Source organism: Gekko japonicus, unplaced genomic scaffold, assembly GCF_001447785.1.
Source record: "Gekko japonicus isolate JY-2015 unplaced genomic scaffold, Gekko_japonicus_V1.1 scaffold864, whole genome shotgun sequence".
NCBI lineage: Eukaryota > Metazoa > Chordata > Lepidosauria > Squamata > Gekkonidae > Gekko > Gekko japonicus.
Genome location: NW_015166449.1, coordinates 688636 through 715234, shown reverse-complemented (window position 1 = coordinate 715234; position 26599 = coordinate 688636). Strand labels below are relative to the sequence as shown.

The 26599-nt window shown below is 50.6% G+C and overlaps 1 protein-coding gene across 1 annotated transcript in view; it reads right to left on the bottom strand.

The window, feature by feature from the left end:
• The window catches only part of LOC107111094 (solute carrier organic anion transporter family member 3A1-like), a 151843-nt gene that overhangs the window by 31937 nt on the left and 93307 nt on the right, over window positions 1-26599 (bottom strand). The window contains exon 3 of the mRNA XM_015412013.1: window positions 3321-3419. Within this exon, the coding sequence (XP_015267499.1) occupies window positions 3321-3419 (99 nt within the window). The remainder of the gene's footprint in view (window positions 1-3320; window positions 3420-26599) is intronic.

Here is a 26599-nt window from a genome sequence, read left to right as displayed (position 1 = left end):
CGCCCTCCAGAAGGAAGATTGGCGTGCCCGCCCTCGCTAAGGAGCGGTTCCCATTTTATCTACTCGCCGGAGCTTTCGAATCGCTGGGTGGACGATGAGCTGGGGACAACAGGCTGGCTGCTCACACCAGCGCGGGGCTTGAACTGACATAGTTCAGATGTTAAGGCAGTGGGATATACCCACTGTGCCACCACTTGCCCTGTGTGTTTTATTACTATCAATGCATGCTCAGTACTCTACGTTATGACAGGTAAAGGTCAAGGTTTCCCTTGCTCGATAGCCAATCGAATCTGACTCCCTTGGGTAGTGAAGGGCGGGGTATAAATCCAATCTATTATTTATTTATTTATATATTTATTCGGTTTATACCCCGCCCTCCCTGCCAGAGCAGGTTCAGGGTGGCTTACAAAGAAAATACAACATAGATATCATAGAATGTTAGAGTTGGAAGGGACCTTGCAGGTCATCCAGTCCAACCCCCTGCACTCTGCAGGAGCACAGCCGAAAGATAGCCCTGCAACATACCCGAAAGATGGTCGTCCAGCCTCCGCTTGAAAACGTCCAGCGAAGGACCATCCACCACCTCCCGAGGCAGTCTGTTCCACTGCTCAACCACTCTTACAGTTAGGAAGTTTCTCCTGATATTTAGCCGGTATCGACTCCCTTGTAATTCCCACCCGTTAGATCTAGTCTTGCAATCCGGAGCAAGAGAGAATAGATCCGCTCCATCTTCTACATGGCACCCCTTCCAATATTTGAAGACTGCAATCGTGTCCCCTCTAAGCCTTCTCTTTCCCAGGCTGAACAGACCCAACTCTTTCAGCCTTTCCTCCTAAGACTTGGATTCCAACCCTCTCGCCATCCTGGTTGCCCTCTTCTGGACACGCTCGAGCTTGTCAACCATATAAAAACAATCCGATATCCTAAAGTGCCAGCTGGTTGTAAACGAATACTTAGGGATGGCGGCAACAGTTACGTTAATGTGACCTCTGGTCTGCCTTGCTCATAAGCGTCTCAATCTTTATCATATATATGCTGCGGTAGGCTTGCCAAGTCCCCCCAGGGGGCCCCGCCCCAGAGGCCCGTTCCCTGCCGCCGGCGGATCGGGCCCCAGGGGGAACCCCACCCCCATGTGCATATTACCAGGAAGTGATGTGAGGACGCCGGGCACGCTCGGGGTGGGGCCACGACCATCCGAGGGAAAACTCAGTTCCCCCAGATTAGAATCCGCGCACTTCACCACGACACCAACTGACTTATGGCAACCCCTGTAGGATTTTCAAGGCAAGAGATGTTCGGAAGTGGTTTGCCCTGGCCTGCCTCTGCGTAGTGCCCCTGGACTTCCCGGGGGATCTCCCCTCCAAGGACTAACCAGGGCTGACCCTGCTTAGCTGATGAGATCTGACAAGGCCAGGGAGCTTAAAGTGTCGATGTATTTCTTTCATTTCTACCCCACCTTTCTCCCTAGCAGGGACCCAAAGTGGCTCACGTCATTCTCCTCTCCTCTGTGTTATTCTCACAACAACCCTGCGAGGGAGGTTCATCTAAGAATGTAGGACTGGCCCGAGGCCACGCAGATGCTTCCGTGGCACAATTAGGATTCGAACCTGGGTCTGCCAGATCCTAGTCTGACACTCTAACTACTTCACCACACTGGTACCACCGTTCGTGGGCAGCCCCAGGACAACTTTGCAAATCGGAGGCCTTGCGTCCTTGTTTAGATAAAGACAATTAGGGCTTTCCAATTTATTTATCAGGTTTATGGGAGAGATGTTTTAACATCCTCCAGTTTGGTGTAGTGGTTAAGAGTGCGGACTCTAATCTGGGAGAACCGGGTTTCATTCCCCACTTCTCCTCCACATGCAGCTGCTGGTGTGACCTTGGGTCAGTCACAAGTTCTCTCGGAGCTGTTCTCTCACGAGCGGTCCTCGAAAGAGCTCTCTCAGCCCCACCTACCTCACGGGGTGTCTGTTGTGTCTCTTCTGTGTGGTTCCATTAAAAATAACTTATCTATGCGGTCCCTCCCAATGGATATCGGTCCACTTTTTAAGCCGTTCACAGCCTATTCTGTAGGATGCAAACGGTATCTTCGTTACAACCAACCTGGCCCCAGATTCCCACCAACGTTCCCCTGGAGTCACACCTTGCACCCTCCAGATTTAAAACATGGAATAAAATCTGGCATCAAGGGAGTCAAATTCTGTGCTCAGACGTGCAGAATCCTGTGCCCTGAATAAGCTAAGCATGTAGAGGTACATGGGTCCAACTGCTCTTACTTGGCACAATTTCATCCGTGATTTTGCAGCACTGGGCACAATTTATTCTGGTTCCGCTGACTGCCTAACCCACTGCCCACGACCACTGTTCCAGCCACCTCTCTAGCGTCTGCGATTTCAGTGGGCTCTGCCCATGTGCTTCCAAGCACATCTTGGCAACCAAGATGATCAGAAACTTGGCATTTCCTGTTTCTAACCGAACATTGTGTGTGTGAACCAAATACAGACATTTGGTGGAGCATTTCCCCCATCTCTACCACGCTGACCAAATGGCAGCTTTTGAATGAGAAATTAAGGCCATGTGTGTTTTGCTTCTCCTCTAAATTTTGGTTTCCCTCCCTGTTTCGGCAGTAAGGTTTTAGGAATTCCTTGGGGTTCAGTCCACTTAGGACCCTGTTTAGCAGTGAATACCCATTTTGAGGGTTAAGGGCAGGGGTCATTTCCTGCAGGAGCGCACAAGAGCGGAGCTCCGGCAGTAAAGAGCCCAGGGGGAGGGCACATGCAACAAGCCCCACCCCCTGCTCCCAGCAGCCCACAGTCAGAGCAAGAAGCAGCCAGGTAAGTTGCAGAGGCCCCCCCCATCCCCCCGATCCAAAACAGTCCAGTGGCACCTTTAAGACCAAGTTTTATTCAGGTACAAGCTCTCCCTCCTCTGTGAGGACAGATCTGCAGGTTCCCCCCCCCCAAATACCTAGCAATCCAAAACAGTCCAGTGGTGCCTTCTGACAACTTCCGGTGATGTCAGGGGGTGTGGCATATCCAAATAAGTTATGCTAATGAGTTATGCTAATGAGCTCCTGCACCTCTTTTTCTACGAAATGACCCCAGGTTAAGGGTTTCACTCCTGACGAAGAACCGTGTGCCACTGAAAAGCTGGCAAACCGTTCTCACAGTTATCGGGCACACGGAACTGAAGCTGCACCTCCTGTTCCACATCTTCCAGTAGGCGCCCACCCTTTTCTCTCCACCCCAGCACCATCCCGTGGAATTCAAGCCATATATCCCCCCACCCCCGCTTGCAATTCATGAGAAAAGTCTGCTTACTTGTGTCGATGAAGACAGCATCCACGTAGATTTTGGTACAGAACGAGCCCAAGATGAAACCGCAGGCTGGCCCGAACACCAGCATTGTAAACAAGATCCCTGCAAGGGAACACAAAACAAACACGGAGGGGTTAAGCGAGAGGCTGTGGCACATCTCGAAGCTGGAAGCCTCCGGGTGTGCGGACCTGGGCTTCAACACGAAGGGGATTCACCATTCTCAGCCTCTTACGGTGCCATCTGCGGTGGAGTTAACCCTCCTAAATCCACTGAAGTCAATGAGCTGAGAATGGCGTAACACAGCCAGAAGAGGGCAAAGCTTAGAGACTGGGGGGGCATGGTCAATGTTCCGCCCAAGCTCTGGAGTCTCGTGAGCCAAAATTCTACTTTGTGAGCTCCCGGCATTAAAGTTGTGAGCGAGCGATTTGGCTGCTGCATACATTCGTTTGCTCTGGAGGGATCCTTCCTGAGCTGAGACAAAAATGTGTGAGCCGGAGGCTAAAAAACTGTGAGCTAGCTCGCACTAACTCAGCCTAGAGGGAATACTCACTCACTCACTCACTCACTCACTCTCTCTCTCTCTCTCTCTCTCTCACACACACACACACACACACAGAGGGGGTCACCTCCAATGCTCCCTCTAAGCTGTGGCATCTTCTGAGCAGAGATTCTGCTTTGTCAGCTCCTGGCATTAAAGTTGTGAGCGAGCGATTGGGCTGCTGCAGAAATTAGCTTGCTCTGGAGCCATCCTTCCTGAGCTAAGTCCATCAGTGGCTATTAGTCACAAGGTATAGATAGGGACTCTGGGGCAAGTGATGCTCTGTCTTCTTGGTGCTTGGGGGGGGCACAGTGGGAGGGCTTCTAGTGTCCTGGCCCCACTGCTGGACCTCCTGATGGCCCCTGGTGTTTCTGGCCACTGTGTGACACAGAGTGTTGGACTAGATGGGCCTTTGGCCTGATCCAACATTGGCTTTTCTTATGTTCTTATGTTCTTAAGGCAAAAATGGGTGAGCCGGAGGCTAAAAAAACTGTGAGCTGGCTCACTGTAACTGAGCTTAGAGGGAGCACTGGAAAGGAGTGCTTTCTTTCTCCACAAATCTGCTAGCAGCCGTCCCCAAATCACCCTCCAGAGACCAAACCAAGAGCTAAGCAGTTGGGCGCACAATCTGACCCAACCTCTGAAAAGTGACTTTAATTTCAACAGACTCCTAAGGGGGATACACATCGCAAAACAATGGCAGTGTAATACCTTCTTATCAAGACCAACCAAATATCACAAAAAATACAACAGTCTTTCAGGTGGGTTCCCTAGACATCTTCATGGGGCTGGACGTTAGACACAAAAAAAATCGAGGGTGTGTGTGGAAGATGATGAGTTGGTTTTTATACCCCGCACTTCACTACCCAAAGGAGTCGCAGAGAGGCTTAGAATCACCCTCCCTTCCTCTCCCCACAGCAGACACCCTGTGAGGTAGGTGGGGCTGAGAGAGTTTTGAGAGAACTGTGACTGACCCAAGGCCACCCAGCTGGCTGCATGTGCAGGAGTGAGGAATCAAACCTGGTTCTCCAGATTAGAGTCCACCGTTCTTAACCACTGCACCAAACTGGCTTTAGGGCATATTGGAAAAACCCAGAGTCTGTCTGTACTTTACAACTTTCATAAAAGAGAGGCCACTGGTTGTTGTAGATGGTTGTTGAATCACAGAGGGAAGAGGTCCTGATCAAAACTTATTAACATTACTGTTGGTTTGAGATCCCTGCCCCCACACCAGAAACACATCACTGCTTCCCAGTTTTTCCAAGGATAAACAGACAAATAGAGATAGACAGACGAAACTGTAGGTTAACTGGGCTAGTCCACTGGGGAAACATATATTTCAACCTCCAGTTCTACCACTAGAGGGTGCTAGGAGCTTACGCAAGGGACTGAAATGACGGTTCCACCGTTAAGTAAGGCTATTTCCATTTATTGAAGGTTTGGAAAGAGCATTTTGCAAATTAAATACTCCACAGCAATGGGAAGACATTCATAGAGCCCTCGGCATACATCGGTGCTGCAGTCCTCAAAACAGCATTGCGAGGTGGACTGATATTAGGTGGGGAGGGCGGGGTGTAAATTGAATCAAATAAATAAAAATGAATTAATTAATTAATTCCCAAATACTGCAGAGGGGGAACGCCCCTTGTCCCTACCCTGTGTCAGATATAACACAGTGACACGCGAGGTGTGGGCTCTCCTGAATGGCTCAGCTGGGATCAGGACCACAGCATACATGGAGAAACAGTCTAGGGAGGAGGAACTGATCAGGCCTGTTGGGACGGCGGTGCCAACCTCCAGGGGGGGCCTGTAGGTCAATGCTCCCTCTAACTTGTGGAGCGTTGTGAGCAAAAATTCTGCTTTGGGAGCGGCTGGCATGAAAGTGGTGAGCGAGCAATTTGGCTGCTGCATCAATTAGTGTGCCCTGGAGCCCTCCTTCCTGAGCTAAGGCGAAAATGCGTGAGCTGGAGGCTAAAACCCTGTGAGCTAGCTCACACTAGCTCAGCTTAGAGGGAACACTGTTCACAGGGTGTCTGTTGTGGGGAGGGGAAGGGAAAGGAGATTGTGAGCCACTCTGAGACGCCGAGTGAAGGGCGGGGTATAAATCCAGCTCCTCCTCTTCTTCCAAATCAGAGGGAGACAGGAAGGGAACCAACTGTTTTACCTGGGGGAGGTGGTAAAACGCCAGTTTCACCACATCCCTGACCTGAGCCTCCATTGAAAGAGAGGCGTCCAGGATCACCCCCAAACTCCTGACAGATGGTGCAGGGGCTAATGGCACACCGTCACAAGCCGGGAGTTGGCATCCCCACCAGTGTTCCCTCTAAGCTGACTTAGTGTGAGCCAGCTCACCATCTTTTAGCCTCCGGTTCACACATTTTTTGTCTTAGCTCAGGAAGGAGGGCTCCAGAGCAAACTAATTGATGCAGGAGCCAAATCCCTCGCTCACCACTTTACTGCCAGTCGCTCACAGAGTAGAATTTTTGCTCACAAGACTCCACAGCTTAGAGGGAGCATTACCCCGCGTCCCCCCAGCCCAGCCACAGGACCTCCGTCTTCGATGGATTTACTTGCAGCCAGCTCTGCTTCAGCCAATCAGCCACGGCCTCCGGACCCTTGACCAGAGTTTCGGGGGGGGGGGCCATTCAGATGGCCGCTCATCAACAGATGAAGCGCTGAGTGCCATCGGCATACTGGTGATGCCCAAGCCCAAATCTCCACACCAGTTTGTTGAGGGGGTGCGTCAAGATCTTAAATAGCATCAGGGAGAGGACTGCCCCCTGGGGAACCCTGCGTACCAGCGGGTATCGTGGTGATCCCCTCTCTGCTAGCGCTGCCCTCTGCCTGGACCTTGGAGAAAGAGACAAAACTGTTGCAAGGCCGTAGCCCGTGTCGACGTGTTGGGAAAGTTCTGGAGATGTTGGGGGTACAGTCTGGGGAGGGCAGGGTTTGGGGCGGCAAGGGACCTCGGCAGGGTATAAGGCTACCCTCCAAAGCATTCCAGCAACTGAGTCAATGAAGAAGAGGAGGAGGAGGAGGAGGAGGAGGAGATTGGATTCATACCCCGCCCTTCACTACCCAAAGGCGTCTCAGAGCCTTTATGCAGCAGCAAGATCAGTCGCTCAGAACTTTAATGCCAGTAGCTCACACAGTAGAATTTTTGCTCACAAGACTCCATAGCTTAGAGGGAACACTGCCTGTGAGGCAGGTGGGGCTGAGAAAGCTCTTTGAGGACTGCTCATGAGAGGACAGTGACCGACCCAAGGTCACCCAGCTGGCTGCATGTGGAGGAGGAGTGGGGAATCAAACCCGTTTCTCCAGTGTAGAGTCCGTCACTCTTAACCACTACACCAGACTGGCTATCTAGCCACAGTGCTCCATGCAGCCGTCACCTCCAGGTTAGACTACTGTAACTCGCTCTACGCAGGGCATCCCTTGAGACTGACCCGGAAATTGTGACTGGTCCCGCATGCAGCTGTGCGAGTTCTGACAGGAACATCTTTCAGAGCCCATATCCAACCGGTGCTCTACCAGCTGCACTGGCTCCAGACTGAGGGACAGATCGGGTTCGAGGTTTTGGTGTTGACCTTTAAAGCCACAAAATCCTGGCTACCTGATGGCACTTCACACAGGCACACAAAGCATGTCCGCAGGCACAGCGGAGGGAGCCTTCCCCACTTTTCAGAAAAAAACCAGTCTCCAGCCAAAGGGAACGGCTGCCCCTCCAACGCGGCGCTTAATCTCCAAAGCCTGCCTGCTCCACATTCCCTCCCTGCCACTGCGGATCCGGCAGAGGGGCGTGTCTCCGGCCCGGAGGAATTAGTGGGATGGATTTAACGGGGATGGCCACCTGTGCCCTGCCGCAGAAGAGTTGGCGGGATTCGGCGGGAACGGATCGCCGTCGCCTGCAACGCTTGGGCACCGTTCCTTCTCGCGGGCAGAGGCCCAACTGGCAGGGCTGTTTCCCTATCGCTGCATCCCAGAAAACTGTTCCATTGTGGAAAGAAGAAGTGCATCGCGAGAAGCCGTTTTCATGCACAGGTGCCACATTGCGGCTTCACGCTGTGGCACAATGGGGAGGTCTGCACACATTCTGAGCACGCCGGTGTGGCCCACGGCCCTGGGGATGGGTCCCCCATCTCCCACATGAGAGCCGGTTTGGTGTAGTGGTTAAAGAGCGGCGGACTCTAATCTGGGAGAACCGGATTTGATTCCCCACTCCACCACTTACAGCTTGGGCAAGCCGTAGTTCTGACAAGAGCTGTCCTTGAAAAAGAGCAGTTTCTGTCAAGAGCTCTCTCAGCCCCACCGACCTCGCAGGGGGTGTCTGTTGTGGGGAGGGGAAGGGAACGGAGATTGTCAGCGGGTCTCTTTGAGACTCCAAGTGAAAGGTGAGGTATAAAACCAACTCTTCCTCCTCTCCTCCTTCCTCCTCCTCTGGGTACAGTTTCCCTCACCACTAAGCACCTCTGCCACCCCCCTTGTAGGACTGGGCGGGGGGGGGCAAGGAGGGCTCCATAAAGGTTTTAAAAGAAATTCTCAACCGCGGTTTCCATCTTTGGCCACTCACTCGCGTTCTGGTGCAACGGGAAAGAACTGGCCGAAACGCTCCTCCACGGAGAGCTTTGTTGAAGGCAATCTATCAGCAGCTATTATCGGTGATGGAGAAAGGAAACCTCCATGCCTGGAGGCACCGGCCCCCGGGGCTGGAAGAGAGCAGCTGCCCTCAGGGCGTGCTTGTGGCCATTTCGTAAGGTTTCTGGCTAGGAACCAGAGAGATGCTGGACTAGCTAGACCCTGGCACTAGGGCTGGTCCAAGGTAATTTGCTGCTCCCGTTAAGGAAGAAGAAGAAGAGATTGGATTTATACCTCACCCTTCACTCGGCCTCTCAGAGCGGCGTACAGTCTCCTTCCTCTTCCCCTCCCCCACAACAGGCACCCTGTGAGGGAGGCGGGGCTGAGTGCGCTCTGACAGAAACTGCCCTTGAGAGAACAGCTCCGAAATAACTTGTGACCGACCCAAGGTCACACCAGCAGCTGCACGTGGAGGAGTGGGGAATCAGACCCGGTTCTCCCAGATTAGAGTCTGCACACTTAACCACTACACCAATGTGGCTCTCGGTGGACTCCTCCCCAACTCTAGCCCTCATCCCCAACGGGAAAGAAATCTGGAGCCGTGCAAACGCACTTGCTCACTATTTTCTCCTTGTCTCTCCCTCCCTCCTCCTGGTCCTCCTCCTTACCGACCAGAGCAGGGGTTCCCAACGCGGTGCCCACCGACATCTTTCCCAGCACCCGCCAAACGTTTTTAGGACGAGAGCAGGGCCATATGGGACTTTGGCCTGCAAGACTTCCGATTGGCTAGGCAGAGATTTTTAAAAGTATTGCTTTGGCAGCACCTACGCCGCCGCCGCAAGGATCATCACTTTGTGACCAAGGAAAGCTGCATGTATGCAACACATACTGTAAAGCAGCAGCAGCATCATTAATGACGTGATTTATTAACCGAACTATCCTTGCTAGGCAGGGCTCTGGGCGATATATAATAAAAGGGAAGAAGAAGAAGAAGAAGAAGAAGAAGAAGAAGAAGAAGAAGAAGAAGAAGAAGAAGAAGAAGAAGAAGAAGAAGAAGAGGAGGAAGAGGAAGAGGAAGAGGAAGAGGAAGAGGAAGAGGAAGAGGAAGCGGGGGAAGGGGAAGGGGAAGGGGAAGGGGACGGATTTATACCCCGCCCTTCACTCGGTGTCTCAGAGTGGCGTACAATCTCCTTCCTCTTCCCCTCCCCCACAACAGGCACCCTGTGAGGGAGGCAGGGCTGAGAGCGCTCTGACAGAAACTGCCCTTGAGAGAACAGCTCCGAAAGAACTTGTGACCAACCCAAGGTCACACCAGCAGCTGCACATGGAGGAGTAGGGAATCAGATCCGGTTCTCCCAGATTAGAGTCTGTGCTCCTAACCACGACACCCATCCTGTCCTGGGCCAGGAGCAGGGTGGGCCCAGGAGGAGACATCAGCCCCATTTTGCATTGTTGATTACTGGGCGTGATGCGAGGCCCTGTGGTTCTCCGGCACCCTCCTTGTTCTGTTGCCCCAAGTGCCTGCCTGGGTGGTTTGGCCCCCAAACCAGTCCCGCCTGAGTTAGATCTAAAAGGGCTGGTCCCGTGTTCTTAGCTGATGAAAGGCTCAGGACCTCGGTTTCAACAACACCCGCTCACAAGCAGAGTGTGAAGGCAAAAGACGTCCCCCTCTGTATCCCGAAGGAGGCCACGCATGTAGAAATCTAGCATGCCAAGGAAAGGGCTTACAGCTGACCTGCCCGCTGACCTATTTGTCTGTTTGCGGGGAGATCCTTTTAAAAAGCACAAGAATACTCAATATTACAGTCTTCCTCTGCCTCAGGAGCTCGAAGTGGCTCCGAATCTGCATTGAATTCTCCAGGTTCTGAATTTTTAAGCTTATCTAACATCTGACATTTGAACTATGGTGCTGGAGAAGACTCTTGAGAGTCCCTCGGACTGCAAGGAGATCAAATCAGTCAATCCTAAAAGAAATCAACCCTGACTGTTCCCTGGAAGGCCAGATAATGAAACTGAAGCTCAGATACTTTGGCCACCCAATGAGAAGGGAGCACTCACTGGAGAAGACCCTGATGCTGGGAAAGACTGAAGGTCAAAGAAGACGGGGACGGCAAAGGATGAGATGGTTAGACAGTGTCATCGATGCAACGAACCTGAAGTTGAGCAAACTTCAGAGGATGGCAGAAGACCGGAAGGCCTGGCGTGATCTGGTCCATGGGGTCGCGAAGAGTCGGACTCGACTGTGCGACTGAACAACAACAACATCTGACACTTTGCACTGGAGGCTGCCAAGATGGAAAGGGGATGCCAACATTGGGGTCTTGATATAAAATGTCCACTGTTGAAATTCAGAATTAAGAATGTAGGAAGAAGAGGAGGAGGAGGTGGTGGTGGTGGAGGAGGAGGGGGAGAGGGAGGAGGAGAAGGAGATTGGATTTATACCCCACCCTTCACTACCCGAAGAAGTCTCAGAGTGGCTTACAATCTCCTTTCCCTTCCCCTCCCCACAACAGACACCCTGTGAGGCAGGCGGGGCTGAGAGAGCTCTTTCAAGGACTGCTCTTGAAAGAACAGCTCTGAGAGAACTGTGGCTTGCCCAAGGTCACCCAGCAGCTGCATGTGGAGGAGTCTCTCACACTTCATCCCTCTCCTGGATACACCGCTTGTGATATTGCAGCTGTGCCATCAGCAGCCTATGTCTGTAAAGTGGGTCATAAGAGCTGACTGCCACATCGGCTAGGTTCAAGGATCAACAGTCACCAGAGGCACACGCAGGCATCTAGGTAGTAAGTCTCATTTCAAAAATCTCAAATGGAGTTGTCCCCCCCCCACCTTTTAACGATGCGTCTTTAAATATTTTTAATAATAATGGTGGAAAGTATGAGCCGGGGTAGCGTCCAGATGAAACTTGTCTAATTCTGCCAACAGACACATCTGAATTGGCTGGGGTGCATTCAAAGAGCTTGTGAGCAGTTAGTGTCTGATTTCGACTGGCGACCTAGACAAAAACTGAATTGTTGGTCTATAAAGCACCCTTGATTCTGATTCCAATAACGGCCCCACCGGATCCTTCTTGGAAGTCCACAAGTCAGACGATTCAGAACAGCTGTCCTACGGAACACTATAAAGCAGATCTCCCTCTTCAAACCAATTCACTCCATTTTTCTTGCACTCCAGCCAAACCAAACCAGAGAAACATACATCATCTCTCTGGACAGTTTACTACGAAGTGGCTCAGCCTGCTTGATTTAAGCGTTTTTCTTTGGGCTGCTATTAAAGCCCACAAAACTCCCCCCACCCAGATCTCAGGTATCGCCATGGCGATGGCTCATTTTGATTTATTCTGCTTTCTCGGGCAGCAGTCATCTCGGGGAGTAACGGGAATGTGAAAGCAACCCTGACAGATGTTGAAAGCGCCTGCAGCTGTTAATTAATGAGAGGCAAGGCTGGGACGATTTGCTTTAATGTTTTGCTTTTCTTCTGACGGGGATCAAAGTGCTTGCAACCAGGCCCACGTACCAAATGGGGCTGTACTGGTGCGGGGAAGGGGGAGGGAGAGCCGGCAGAAAAACCCAGAGGCCCAGGATAATAGTATCCTTGGTCACTTCCATGAAAGAGCGCACATGAATAATTGAAATGGGATTACACCTGGAAAGCAAGATTTGTGGTTGAGAGCTGTATTAACAGCCCGTTAATAGACTGAGCTGCCAGGACTGGTATCATCCTCGTATCTGTATATGCATACTGCACGCGCGCATGACTATGAAAAACCACATCGCTGGCGCCTTTGGCCAGTAACAGTTGCCTCCAGGCAACCAGGCAGGGTGGCTTGTTTTGAGCTGGCCTATCTGCCTTTCAGGCCGTCAGGACAGGAACATAAAAGAATTCAGTGCAGAGGAAGTTCTGGAGACCTATTTGCTCTGTGTGAGTGTGGGTGCTTGTCTATGATAAAGCTGAATTCTCAACAGACCTGCCCAAATTCTCATCAGAACCCCCAAATTCTCATCAACCCCTCACAATTCTCAACAGACCTTCCCCGATTCTCATCAGACCCCCCAAATTCTCATTAACCCTTCACAATTCTCAACAGACCTTCCCCGATTCTCATCAGACCCCACAAATTCTCATCCGACCCCACAAATTGTCAACTGACCTACCCAAATTCTCATCAAAACCCACAAATTCTGAATGGTGTAGTGGTTATGTGTGCAGACTCTAATCTGGGAGAACTGGATTTGATTCCCCACTCCTCCACTTGCAGCTGCTGGATGGCCTTGGGCAAGCCATAGTTCTGACAAGAGCTGACCTTAAAAGGGTAGTTCTTGAAAGAGCTCTCTCAGTCCCACCTATCTCACAGGGTGTCTGTTGTGGGGAGGGGAAGGGGAAGAAGTCTGTAAGCCACTCTGAGACTCCAAGTGAAGGGCGGGGTATAAATCCAATCTCTTCTTCTTCATCATCAACCCCCAAATTCTCAACAGACCTACCCAAATTCTCATCAGACCCCCCCAAATTCTCATCAGACTCCACAAATTCTGACAAGAGCTGCCAAACTCTCCAAACTCTCCATCATGCATCACAGCATACAAATTACACAATTTCTCTTACTTTGTAGAATCCATGCTGCAGTTTGTTTGGAATACAAAACAGCAGCCGATGAGGCAGCTAATCAAGCAGCCCAAGATCTTGCAGCTTCAGATCACATCTCGGACACAAATTCACTACGGAAGCCCCCCCCCCCAGCATTGTTTTTCCCATCTGCAACACTAGCCTGCCTTACAAGGCTGTTGTGAGGATTTGTCATGTGGTTATTTGCAAAATGCTCACTCACTTCCGCTGCCTTCCCTCTGCATTATAAAAGAGAGACAGAGCGTTGGGCCATTGGCCTGATCCAACATTGGCTTCTCTTATGTTCTTAGCTGTCCAAATGCTTAGTATTACAACATACACAGCAGTCCCAGGAAATAAAACCCTGTTGCGTTTATAGGCCTCCGGGTCACGATACAAACTGACGGTTAATGAGGCCGCTGTCTGCACCACAAATTAATTCCCAGACTTTCCTGATTAACCCCCCCCCCTCCATGCCCATTCCTGAACTCTAGTAGCTCCAGGCCCAGGGCTTCTGGAAGGGCCCACCACCACTGACCACCACCCCAACACGCCCTTTCCCCTGGTTACTTGGAAGCGCACCGCCAATCATGCTCCCAGCTGCACACGTGGCTCAGTGGCACCAAGGAAGGAGATGTGGGTGGTTCAGATGGCCGTGAGCACAGGCAGTGGGAGGGCGTGCGGGCAGGGCAGGGAAAGAATGCGCAGGCGGGCAGTGGGACACATAGGGGAGTGGGTTGGAAGGGGGTCCCCGGGAACTCTCTGCCTAGGGCCCCCAAAATCTGAAACTGGCTCTGCCAGTTTAGTGTAGTAGTTAGTAGTGCGGACTCTAACCTGGGGGAAGCAGGTTTGATTCCCCACTCCTCCACATGCAGCTGCTGGTGTGGCCTTGGGTCACTCACAAGTTCTCACAGAGTTGTTCTCTCAAGGGCGGTTCTCGAAAGAGCTCTCTCAGCCCCGCCTACCTCACGGGGTGTCTGTTGTGGGGAGGGGGAGGGAAAGGAGATTGTAGGCCACTCTGGAACTCCTTCGGGTAGGGAAGGGCGGGGTATAAACCCGATCTCTTCTCTCTCTCTCCCAACTTGAGATAAGTGATTAATTCTTGAAAGCCACTGCCAACATAGAAGGGAAAGCTGGACTATTTTTCGGCTGAAAGGCTGAAGCTTTTCCAGGCTACATTAATGGGCTTTGGTGTGGCTGACCATGGCAGCTGGGGGAGTCTTCACACACACACACACACACACACACACACAAACACACACACACCTACCAAGGCTGCTTCTCCAGCTAAGCCACATTAGCGGCTGCTTGGACAGCTATTGTGAGGAGACAGCGCCACCTTCTGGCCATCGCCAGCATGGTAGATGACTGGCACCACCTCTGGGTTCAATGCTGCCACCAGCCGGATCCTACCCAAGTCCTTGCAGCATTGCCACAGGGGCTAGGTTCAGACCCAGCTGGTGGAATGCATGGGGCCAGGGCTGATAGGCGCACTTTGCTGGGGGGGGGGGAGATAACATTTCACAAACCAAGAGCCGGATTCGAGTCCAGCAGCCCCTTAGAGCCCAACAAGATTTTTCCGGATGTAAGTTCCGAGCGTCAAAGCTCCCTTTTTTAGGTACAAGCGAGAACTTTCATCTGACAAAGGGAGCTCCGACTCTCGGAAGCGCATAACCCTGAAAACCCCTGTTGCTCTCTAACGTGCTAACTCGAATCCGGCTCTTCCAGTACAGACCGAAACAGCTACCGTCCCGAATCCATTTCTCAAACCAGTCATTTCTCCAGATGTGGCCTGCACACTTTCACCCACAGCTTCACATTCCCGAACCGACAAAACAAAACCCGTAAAAGATGGGACTCTTCCAAGGCTAACGTCAGTCTACGAGGGTAGAGAAGGCACAGAAGACAGATGTTAGCCATCTCCTCTAAAGCACAGCCAGGAAGCATTCTGACACTCAGCGGCAATAACGGAATAGAGCCAAATACGCCGATTCAGAGTTACGAACACTCGAGAGAAAGTTTAAGTTCCCCGATGCACTCCTGTTTTCTGCACTGGGAAATGTGGCTGACGGATTGCGCCGGTCGCGACGGAAGCCCTCTGCAAGAGAGAGGGCGCCCCCCCCCCGCTAGGAGATAAAAAAAGATGGCTCCCTTCCCTGCGTATGACCATTCGCCAGATGCAGCCACTCAATGGTGATAATTCCAAATGATCACTCAGATGCGTTTGTGCATAATAGAGATGGTTTGCGGGAACGGCATGCTCATTTGTGCTGTAAAACAACAGGCCCATATTTGGCACCGGGACAATTCGGCACCTGCCGATGGAAAGCAACGGACGAAACGCAGACAGATTGGCTTAGGAGCGCCGATCTCAAACCTAGCCCAAGGTTTTAAAGACCGGCTTCTGAGCGATGAATCGATCACCTACATTTAAATCTGTTGGCGAGCCCATCACCCCCCGCCAACAATGGAATGAGGCTTGCTAAAAGGGGCTTTCTCCCCAGGGACCCCTACCTGGTTTTCTCCCCTTGGCTAAGGAAGGCCAAGACTCTTGTCAGTTAGGTTCTTCTGAGGTGCAGGGGTTAGAATGCCAGACTCGGATCGGGGAGATCCGGGTTCCAGTCCTCGCTCTGCCACGAAAGCTCGCTGGCTGAACTTGGGCCGGACACACGCTTTCCGCCTGACCTACCTCTCCAGGTTGTTGTGAAGATAAAATGGAGGAGAGGAGAGCAATGCAAGCTGTTTTCAGACCCCACCGGGGATAAATGAACCAACTATGTAAGTAGACAGATAAACCTTTGAATACCCACTGGTCAATTCTCCATCGTTCCAGCCATTTTTTCCGCCTCTATGAGACGTCCTGTCCTCGGCTCCATTGCAGTCGTGCATTTCCCCACATGCGCCATTCTGCAAGCGCCTTGCAGCGCACACCCATGTTTAAGAACACCTTGCAATAGCAGCATCTCTCGTTTTCCACTACTCCATGGTTGCCTGATTCCGTGGCTTGCTTTACAGCCTCCCTAACATCCAGCCAATAAAGTCAGCTTTGCTCACACATTAAACCGCCTTTGGCCTTCCCATGTATCGTTAGCTGACTAACTCCTCGTGAACTGGGGGGGGGGGAGATAATAACTTCTAAAGGTGTTTTTTTTTTTTCTCTTCCTGACCAGTGCCAGAGAAGGAGCCTTAGCTCACCGGCGGAGCACCTGTTTGGCAGGCAGAAGAACCCCGCTGAACACCTGGCATCTTATCGTAGCAGGATCACAGGTGTGTGGTGCTGTATCTGAGAACAAGGTATTGGGATATTTGGTAGAATGAGAAGGAGGAGGAGAAGGAGAAGGACCCTGACCCTCACTACCCGAAGGAGTCTCAGAGCGGCTGACAATCTCCTTTCCCTTCCCCACAACAGGCACCCTGGGAGGTAGGTGGGGCTGAGAGAGCTCTTTCGAGGACTGCTCATGAGAGAACAGCTCTGCGAGAACTTGTAACTGCCCCACCGTCACACCAGCAGCTGCATGTGGAGAAGTGGGGAATCAAACCCAGTTGGCTCCTGTATAAACGTAATCCAAGGTAATATTTTATTTCAGAGCTTGCTGCTATAGAAGAGGTGAATCAAAAGCCCCACCATTGCAGGATAAGTAGTCATTGCTGCCAGATAAGCGATCGGACAACTTCCCGGTTGACAAGTTTTACAGGAGGTAGCTATTTAGATCAGAGAATATTTGGACTGTTCCCTTCATATTTTTGGTTACTTGGATTGTGCATTTGATTGCTTATATATGAATTGGAATGATTTTGTAAATACCTACAAGGTGAATACCTATAAGGGGAGCTGCGGTGGCTCAAGTGGTTAAGACGCTGAACTGCAGGCTGTGGAAGGTCGGTAGTTCAGCAGTTCGAGACCCGATTGTGCCGCATGACAGAGTGAGCTCCCGTCTCTAGTTCCAGCTCCTGCCAACCGAGCAGTTCGAAAGCAAGAAATTGCAAGTAGATAAATAGGTACCACTTCGGTGGGAAGGTAACAGCGTTCCGTGCGCCTTGGTGTTTAGTCATGCTGGCCACATGACCACGGAAACGTCTTCGGACAGCGCTGGCTCTTCGGCTTTGAAACGGAGATGAGCACCGCAACCCTAGAGTCGGATTAGACTGGCTTTCGAGCAAGGGACACCTTAACCTTCTTATAAGGCAATTATACTTGTTGAGTACATTGCACATAATTTATATTTTCATTAAATATTATTGCATGTATTGTACGTTTGTACACGGTGCTTTCTATTGTTTTGTACTTATTCCATCATGGTCCCTGTTTTGTTGACAAACTCTATTAGCCAGGCGACAATAAGAATTGACATTGGCGGTTCAGTTGATGGGCTTTCTGGATGCAAACACCACTCAGGTGTTATGAGGAACAAACCACGACATGCTGGATCTGGTCATTATAAGTAGGCCCCCATGTGACCGAACCAGGGCCATGTCATGCAGTATCCAGAACATCATCTCACAGGGGTCTAGGGCAGGTGACGCGGACTGTGCACGTGACAAACACAGCCAGCATTAAAACAAACATCCCATTTGAATCGGTGAAAGGCACATCTCAAGGCAACCAAATGCGGGGCCTTTCCCACCTTGGCCCCTTCTCTTTAGCACATTCCCCCCACACACATGCACTCCACCCAAGAGGACAGGTGAGGCAGTTCTGCGTAAGCTTCTAAGAAAAAGCCAGGTAGTCCAAAATTGGAGCAATGCATTCATATTAGCGTCCCACTGCGGCAGCGTTTGTTACTAAAGCGTTTCTTTAAAAAAATCCATGATCGCTGGAAGGCTTTAACAACGCGGTCTCCATGTCTGCTTTACCCAATTTGTATAGTTTGCTTTCTACTGGAGTCTGCCCCCGAGGTCCCCGACCGGGACCGAAGACCAAGACGCAAATGGACAGATCACGAAAGAAAGAAGTGAGGAGCGACAATTGTTTAATAGCGAACCCTTTGGCTTAATATATAGTTGCCTTGCCAGCGCTTTCCAATTACCTTTCGTTTTTGCAAGTGGCTGTGGGGGGGGGGGGGAGGCGGAACTGAAGAAAAGACAAACAGGGTAAGGCAGGATTTTAAGAGAGGCTGTTGCCCTGGCAAATTATGCATAAACGGTGTACAATTTAATTTCCAGGGCCTTTGTTAGGAATAATTCCACCCTGCTGTGCCGTCTTCATCTGCCTCCTAATAAACTGATTACAGAGTAGCGCACCAAAGCCCCGCGCGCCATTATCCATTATTTAGGTTTCCGAAAAGATGATAATTAACCCGCACGTCCTGAGATGCTCCATTATCGCCCAGACAAAAGGCGGCACGTGTTGCTCCTTCCCTTAGACTTAATTACATGGGCACGGTGCCAGGGCGGTGCTGAAAGAAAGCCCCCCCCTCCACCACCACTGGAAGCTTCCAGCTCAGTTGTGATAAAGCATATGCCTGTTTGCGGTTCACTGGAACCGTGGGGAAGGCTGCGTCGCACCAGGGCCGGAGGCCCAGAACAACCACAAGGCAGGGCAAAGATCCAAGATCAGAAGACCGCAAGAATGGCCTCATGGGATCGGACCAATGTCTGTCTAGTCCAGCATTCTGTCTCCAACAGGCTTTGGTAAAAAAAACCTCCTTCAGATCAACTTAATTGTAGCTATTCTACTCCAGAAGCTAAAATGACCCAACTGAGGCTATCGTGCTTTGGACACATTACGCGAAGACAAGAGTCATTGGGAAGGAGAAGAGTTGAAGGCACTAGGAAAAGAGGGAAACCCAATGTGACATTTTATAATTTTATTGTCTGCTCAAGGCTGTTGTTATATGAATAGTAATAGACAGACAGACAGATAAGACAGGCAGACAGGCCCAATGAGATATGGAGTGACTTGATCAAGGAAGTCACGGCCCTCAGTGTGTTAATGATAGGAGGAAGAGGAGGAAGAAGAAGAGGAAGAGGACGAAGAAAAAGAAGAGGAGGAGGAGGAGGAGGAGATTGGATTTATACCCCACCCTTCACTTGGACGCTCAGAACAGTTTACAATCTCCTTTCCCTTCCCCTCCCCACAACAGACACCCTGTGAGGTAAGTGGGGCTGAGAGAGCACTGAGAGAACTGCTCTTGAGAGACCAGCTTTGAGAAAACTGTGACTGACCCAAGGTCACACCAGCAGCTGCAAGTGGAGGAGTGGTGAATCAAACCCAGTTCTCTCAGATTATAGTCGGCAGTCTTAACCACTACACCATACTGACTCTCAGTGGTTAAGCGTCGTGGTTAAGAGTGTCGGACTAGTATCTGGGAGACCCCGTTTTGGATCCCCACTCAGACCACAGAAGCTCGCTGGGTGGCCTTGGACCAGTCACACTCTCTCTTGACCTAACCTCCCTCACAGGGTTTTTACTCAGTTGCAACTTGATGGCGCTTACATACGCATCTAAGGGATTGTGCCAAGGGCTTTCTGGAAAAGGCGGGTGTTGTTAGGCAGCCCCATCTAAGAGTTCCAGGATCGGATTCCAGGCACAAAGCTCGCTGGGAGACCTTAGACCAATCACACTCTCTCTTGACCTAACCTCCCTCACAGGGTTGTTGTGAATATAAAAAGGAGGAGAGGAGAATGATGTGAGCCGCCCTGGATCCCCACTTGGGAGAAAGGCAGGGTACAGATGAATTAAACCACCAAGCAAGCAGAAAGACCAATAAATAAATATTGCCAGTTTTGAAGATGCCACTCATTCCGGCATCAAGCAACTCGAATGCCCGCCAAGCGGGTTTGCATCAGGTGGCTTCAAAACTGCGCCTGTGCCAAGAGGCTGACTGTATCCAGACAGATCAGCAGCTGTTAACGTCCCCAAGAAGAACCACTTTGACGAACACTAAACGGTAGGAGATCTTTAAAATGCCGTGTTTATTCATGACTGATTTATGTGATTTGTGACTGATTCAACTCTCTGTCTAAAAACTATCGCCTGCTGAGCAGAGCACAGTCATGGCACGGACCGGGGGGGGGGGCGGGGGCGGGGACAGAACTCAGTCAAGCTGTTTGAAAACACACAAGTGTGGAAAGCTTACTGTGCTGTAGGGCACTGTTAGGAGGGAACATGGTGAAGCAAGCCAGGAAAGGATCCATGAACTGACAGATACTTTACTGAAAAACTGGCTCCCTGCTCGCGGCTGACAAATAAGACGTGAGCTGAATCGCCGTGGGCTCAAGCACCCCTATTCTTTGCTCCCTTTGTGCCTGGAATCCGATCCTGGAACTCTTAGATGGGGCTGCCTAACAACACCCGCCTTTTCCAGAAAGCCCTTGGCACAATCCCTTAGATGCGTATGTAAGCGCCATCAAGTTGCAACTGAGCAATGGGGACCCCAGCAAGGGGCATTCGAGGCACGTGAGAAGCAGAGGTGGTTGGCCATGGCCTTCCCCTGCATTCTTGAGAGCCAGTTCAGTGTAGTGATTAAGTGCGTGGACTCTAATCTGGGAGAACCGGGTTTGATTCCCCACTCCTCCATGCACAGCTGCTGGTGTGACCCTGGGTCAGTCACAAGTTCTCTCGGAGCTGTTCTCCCATGAGCAGTTCTCAAAAGAGCTCTCCGTTGTTGGGAGGGGAAGGGGAAGGAGGTTGTAAGTCGTTCTGAGACTCCTTTGGGTAGTGAAGGACAAGGTATAAATCTCATATCTTCTTCTTCTCCCCCCTTAGATCCACTGAGACAGAAATGGCACACCTATTTGATTATTTGTTTTGTTCAATTTCTAGCCCACCCTCCCCTGCATAGCAGGCGCAGGGTGGGTTACAACAGTGTAATAAATTGTTAAAATCCAATTTTAACATAATTTATGGTGCCAGTTAATACAACTGCTCCTGAGACCACTCTACACGTGGTCACAGAAGGCGGTAACCAATGTTACGGGAGGTGGGCGAAGCGATGTAAGGCACAAGAACGCCAGGAGAGGTGAAAGACTAATAGCTCGGCCACCTCAACCATAGGCCTGGCGGAACATCTCCGTTTTACAAATATGCGTTACTTCACTGCAGTCTTGTGGAGCTGCGGTGGCTCAAGTAGTTAAGACGCTGAACTGCAGGCTGTGGAAGGTCAGTAGTTCAGCAGTTTGAGACCCGAGTGTGCTGCGTGACGGAGTGAGCTCCTGTCTCTAGTTCCAGCTCCTGCCAACCTACCAGTTCGAAAGGAAGAAATTGCAAGTAGATAAACAGGTACCACTTCAGTGGGAAGGTAACAGCGTTCCGTGCGCCTTGGTGTTTAGTCATGCCGGCCACATGACCACGGAAACGTCTTCGGACAGCACTGGCTCTTCGGCTTTGAAACGGAGATGAGCACCGCAACCCTAGAGTCAGACTCGACTGGCTTTCGAGCAAGGGAACCTTTACCTTTACCGCAGTCTTACGCTTCACCCCATTTACTCTTCCTTGTTTAGATTCTAAGAGCCTCAAGACAGGAACCTGTCTGCCTATTGCTCTGACAAGCATTCGGACGTGGATGGTTATGAACTGATTATGACGAATATTAATAATGATTTCATGAGCATCGAAGGAAAGGGACCGCATCCTGCTATTGTCTGAGCCCAGCATCTGGTATTTAGTGCTATACCGCCTCTGCAAGTGGTGTTTCAGTTTTGTGATCGGTGCTCAAACTCAAGGGGTGGGCGGAATTGACACATGCACGCGTCATATCTCATTTGCAGGAGGAGCATTTCTCAAGAGGAAGAAAGGAAACCCAGCGCAAGCAATGGGCCCGAGACCATCTTGGCTTTGTATTCCTTTTGAGTCGCACCATACAGCTGCAAATAGAAGGGGAAGTCGTGGAAGTAGTGACAGACTTCACGTTCCTGGGATCTCAGATCACCGCAGACAGTGACAGCAGCCATGAAATTAAAAGACGCCTGCTCCTTGGGAGGAAAGCGATGGTGAACTTAAAAAGCATGATAAAAAGTAGAGACATCACCCTGCCAACAAAAGTCCGCATGGTATTCCCAGTAGTCTTGTATGGCTGCGAGAGTTGGACTATAAGGAAGGCCGAGCGCCAAAGAATAGATTCTTTTGAACTATGGTGCTGGAGAAGACTCTTGAGAGTCCCTTGGACTGCAAGGAGATCAAATCAGTCAATCCTAAAAGAAATCAACCCTGACAGTTCCCTGGAAGGCCAGATAATGAAACTGAAGCTCAAATACTTTGGCCACCCAATGAGAAGGGAGCACTCACTGGAGAAGACCCTGATGCTGGGAAAGACTGAAGGTCAAAGAAGACGGGGACGGCAAAGGATGAGATGTTTAGACAGTGTCATAGATGCAACGAACATGAAATTGAGCAAACTTCAGAGGACGGCGGAAGACAGGAAGGCCTGGCGTGATCTGGTCCACGGGGTCGCGAAGAGTCAGACTCGACTGTGCGACTGAACAACAACAATACAGCTGCATTGCTTTCAAAAACAGAGAGTGGTTCTGTCATTCCCTCCTTCCGAACCCTTCAGGAAGCTCCTGAGCTTGGAGAACCGGTGTCCGCGTCCTCTGCACGGACATCGCTCGCTATGCATCCACTGTGGAAAGATTCGAATTGACAAGGGCACAGACAGAGGAGCCCAGTGCGTTGTGATTTTACCCTAAGGTCTCTCCGACAATCATCGTACTCCGCTGGTCAACAAAACATCTCCAAATCCCAGAGTCAGCGCCCCCACCAAGGAAGCCAGAATTTTAAATGCGGTGCGGGGGGGGGATCTTTATTTCTGGCTTCCCCAACCTAAACCATTTCTGCAGTAGTGAAATTCCCTGCACTGAAATTTTAATTTTATTTATTTATTCATTCATTCATTCATTCATCTAATTTTCCGGATTTCTACCCCGCCCTTCCAGCCCGAGCCGGCTCAGGGCGGCTTACATAAAAACAGGTAGGTTACATTAAAGCATAAATTACAATTACAGACAATTCTAAAACCATACTAAAGGGCTAGTTTGATGGCGGCGGCAGTGCGTTGTGTGAAACTTTCCACGGTAGATTTTTCCCCTCGCCGGGTACAGATTAAAAGTTTCCTCCTTTTTACCCCGTGTTTTCCGAATCCCCAGTTCTGGCGAGTTCTGAAAACACGGGGAAAGAAGGAGAAAACTTTGGGCCTGTGTCTGGTGAGGAAAAATCTCCTGTGGAAATTTTCCCATAACGCACAGTTTTAAAAACGTCAATGTGGGGGATTTCATTACTGCGGAAATGGTCATAGGGTTAGGCTCTTGTTTGTGTGTTAAGTGCTATCAAGTCACTTGCGACATATGACAACCATATCAACATAAGAGAAGCCAATGTTGGATCAGGCCAGGGGCCCATCCAGTCCAACACTCTGTCACACAATGGTCAAAAACACCAGGTGCCATCAGGAGGTCCAGCAGTGGGGCCAGAACTCCAGAAGCCCTCCCACTATTGCCCCCCCCAAGCACCAAGAATACAGAGCATCCCTTGCCCCACACTGAGAGTTCCTATCTATACCTTGTGGTTAATAGCCACTGATGGACCTCTGCTCCAGATGTTTCTCCAATCCCCTCTTGAAGCCGTCCATGCTTCTAGCCGCCACCACTTCCTGTGGCAGTGAATTCCAAGTGTTAATCACTCTTTGGGTGAAGAAGTACTTCCTTTTATCCGTTCTAACCCAACCGCTCAGCAATTTCATGGAGTGCCATGAGTTCTTGTATTGTGAGAAAGGGAGAAAAGTACCTATTTCTCTACCTGCTCTTTCCCATGCATAATCTTATAAACCTCGATCATGTCACCCCCTCAGCCGTCGTTTCTCCAAGCTAAAGAGTCCCAAGCGCTTTAACCTTTCTTCATAGTTTGGTGTAGTGGTTAAGTGCACGGACTCTAATCTGGGAGAACCGGGTTTGATTCCCCACTCCTCCACTTACACCTGGCTGGATGGCCTTGGGCAAGCCGTAGTTCTGATAAGAGCTGTTCTTGAAAAAGAGCCGTTTCTGTTAAGAGCTCTCTCAGCCCCACTGACCTCACAGCGTGTCTGTTGTGGGGAGGGGGAGGGAAAGGAGTTTGTAAGCCGCTCTGAGAATCCCTTGGGTAGTGAAGGGCGGGGTATAAATCCAATCTCTTCTTCTTCTTCTTCTAGGGAGAGTTCAGGGTTGAAGCCCTTTCACTGTCTCTTTTCTCCTCTGCCACTCACTGAGATCATCTGTTCCTCTCTGAGGAGCCTTGAGATCTACAGTTTCAGATCAAAATTCACAAAACTGCGATGGGAAGTGAACAGTACTCCCTCTAAGCTGTGGAGTCTTGTGAGCAGAAATTCTACTCTGTGAGCTCCTGGCATTAAAGTTGTGAGCAAGGAATTTGGCTGCTGCATAAATTAGTTTGCTCTGGAGCCCTCCTTCCTTTGAGCTGGAGGCTACAAAACTGTGAGCTGGCTCACACTAACTCAGCTTAGAGGGAGCACTGGGCGTGGTGTGCCTTCTGTCACCACGAGCAGATACGTTGCTAGTCTCTGACACCCTGTCTTCTTTTACAACTAGGGTTGCCAGCTCCGGGTTGGGAAATACCTGGAAAATTTTGGGGGGTGGGGCCTGAGGAGGGCGGGGTTTGCGGAAGGGAGGGGCCTCAATGGGATATAATGCTATAAGGCTATAATTTTTTTCTAGGGGAACAGATTTCTGTTGCCTGAAGCTCAGCTGCAATAGCAGATCTCCAGCCACCCCCTGGAAGTTGGCAACCCTGTTTGTAGACCTCGCAAGCCCCCTGCCTTTGTTACCCGCTTGACTCTCCCCTGAAGAGGAGGGAACAACAGTGTGGAAATCTGACGTTTATGGCCCAGAATAAGACAAGCGATTCCCCCGCCCTCCAGAATGGAGAATCGGCTTTTGTGCCAACTCTGCCAGAGTCTGTAAAGCAGATTTGAATTCCAAGCTGCCAGCATTTTAAATGACAGCGACTGATCTCCATGTGGGCGGATGGCCCCTTCCAACTCTGTGATTCTATGATTCTTAACGCAACAGCATGCAGGAATGGACATTCTTGCAAGCCCTTGCCTCCACTGTGAGAGCCGAGGCGCTCTGGACGTTGGGCAGAGTTTCATTCCATTTCCTAAGAAGCCACTGCTGGGAGAAGGAAAGGAAAGCGGAAAGAAAGAGAGAGAGAGAGAGAGAGAGAGAGATATCGCATTCACTCTTTTAACAGCCAATCTGGTGTTAAGAGCGCAGACTCTAATCTGGGAGAACCGGGTTTGATTCCCCACTCCTCCACTTGCACCTGGCTGGATGACCTTGGGCAAGCCGTAGTTCTGATAAGAGCTGTTCTTGAAGAAGAGCAGTTTCTGTGAGGAGCTCTCTCAGCCCCACCTACCTCACAGGGTGTCTGTTGTGGGGAGGGGAAGGGAAAGGAGTTTGTAAGCCACTCTGAGACACCTTTGGGTAGTGAAGGGCGGGGTATAAATTCAGTTTGTAGGTCGTTCTGAGACACCTTTGGGTAGTGAAGGGTGGGGTATAAATTCAATCTCCTCCTCCTCCCCCTTTTCTTTTTGGGGAAAAAACCCACACAGATCTTTGCACAGCCGGAAGAATACAGATCAGTCACAAGCCTGGATTCTGGTGCAGTACCCATGTAGTTCAACAGGTAGCCTAGACTCTCTCAGAGTCAGTGCGGTGCAATGCTCCCTCTAAGCTGTGGAGTCTTGTGAGCAAAAATTCTACTTTGTGAGCGACTGGCATTAAAGTTGTGAGCGAGCGATCTGGCGACTGCATAAATTAGTTTGCTCCGAAGCCATCCTTCCTGAGCTAAGGCAAAAATGTGTGAGCCAGGGGCTAAGAAACTGTGAGCTAGCTCACACTAACTCAGCTTAGAGGGAACACTGGTGCGGTGTAGTGGTTAGAGTCTCGGAGTAGGCGCTAGGAAGCCTGGGTTCAAATCCCCACTCCGCCATGGAAGGTTGCTGGGGGACTCAAGCAGTGTTCCCTCTAAGCTGAGTTAGTGTGAGTTAGCTCACAGGTTTTTAGTCTCCAGCTCACACATTTTTGTCTTCGCTCCGGGAGGAGGGCTCCAGATCAAACTAATTCATGCAGAGGCCAAATCACTCGCTGACAACTTTAATTCCAGTAGCTCACAAGGTAGGACTTTTGCTCACAAGACTCTACAGCTTAGAGGGATCATTGGACTCAAGCCAGTCACACACTCTCAGCCTGACCCACCTCACAGGGTTGTTGTGATGATAAAACGAAGGACAGGAGAATGACGGAAGCCGCTTTGAGCTCCCCTCTGGGGACAATGGCGGGGTAGAAAGGAAGTAAACACTTCTACAAAGAGTGTGTTGGTAGATTTATGGAAGGGCAGACTTTCAGATATTAAGAATCTCGAAGCCAGAATCTCTCACAATGGCAGACACACAAGAGTTTGACCACCAGAAAGAAAATCAGAGATGCAAACGTGAGCTACGCCGAGCTTACAAGCGTCCAAGACAGATATAAGCACTTTGACACGAACCCTCCTTGAGTACCATTTCCTAATTTTGCAGCCCTCCCCGGAATCTATTTAGTAGCCACAGTGTCTTTTGTGTAAAGGTGTTTCTCT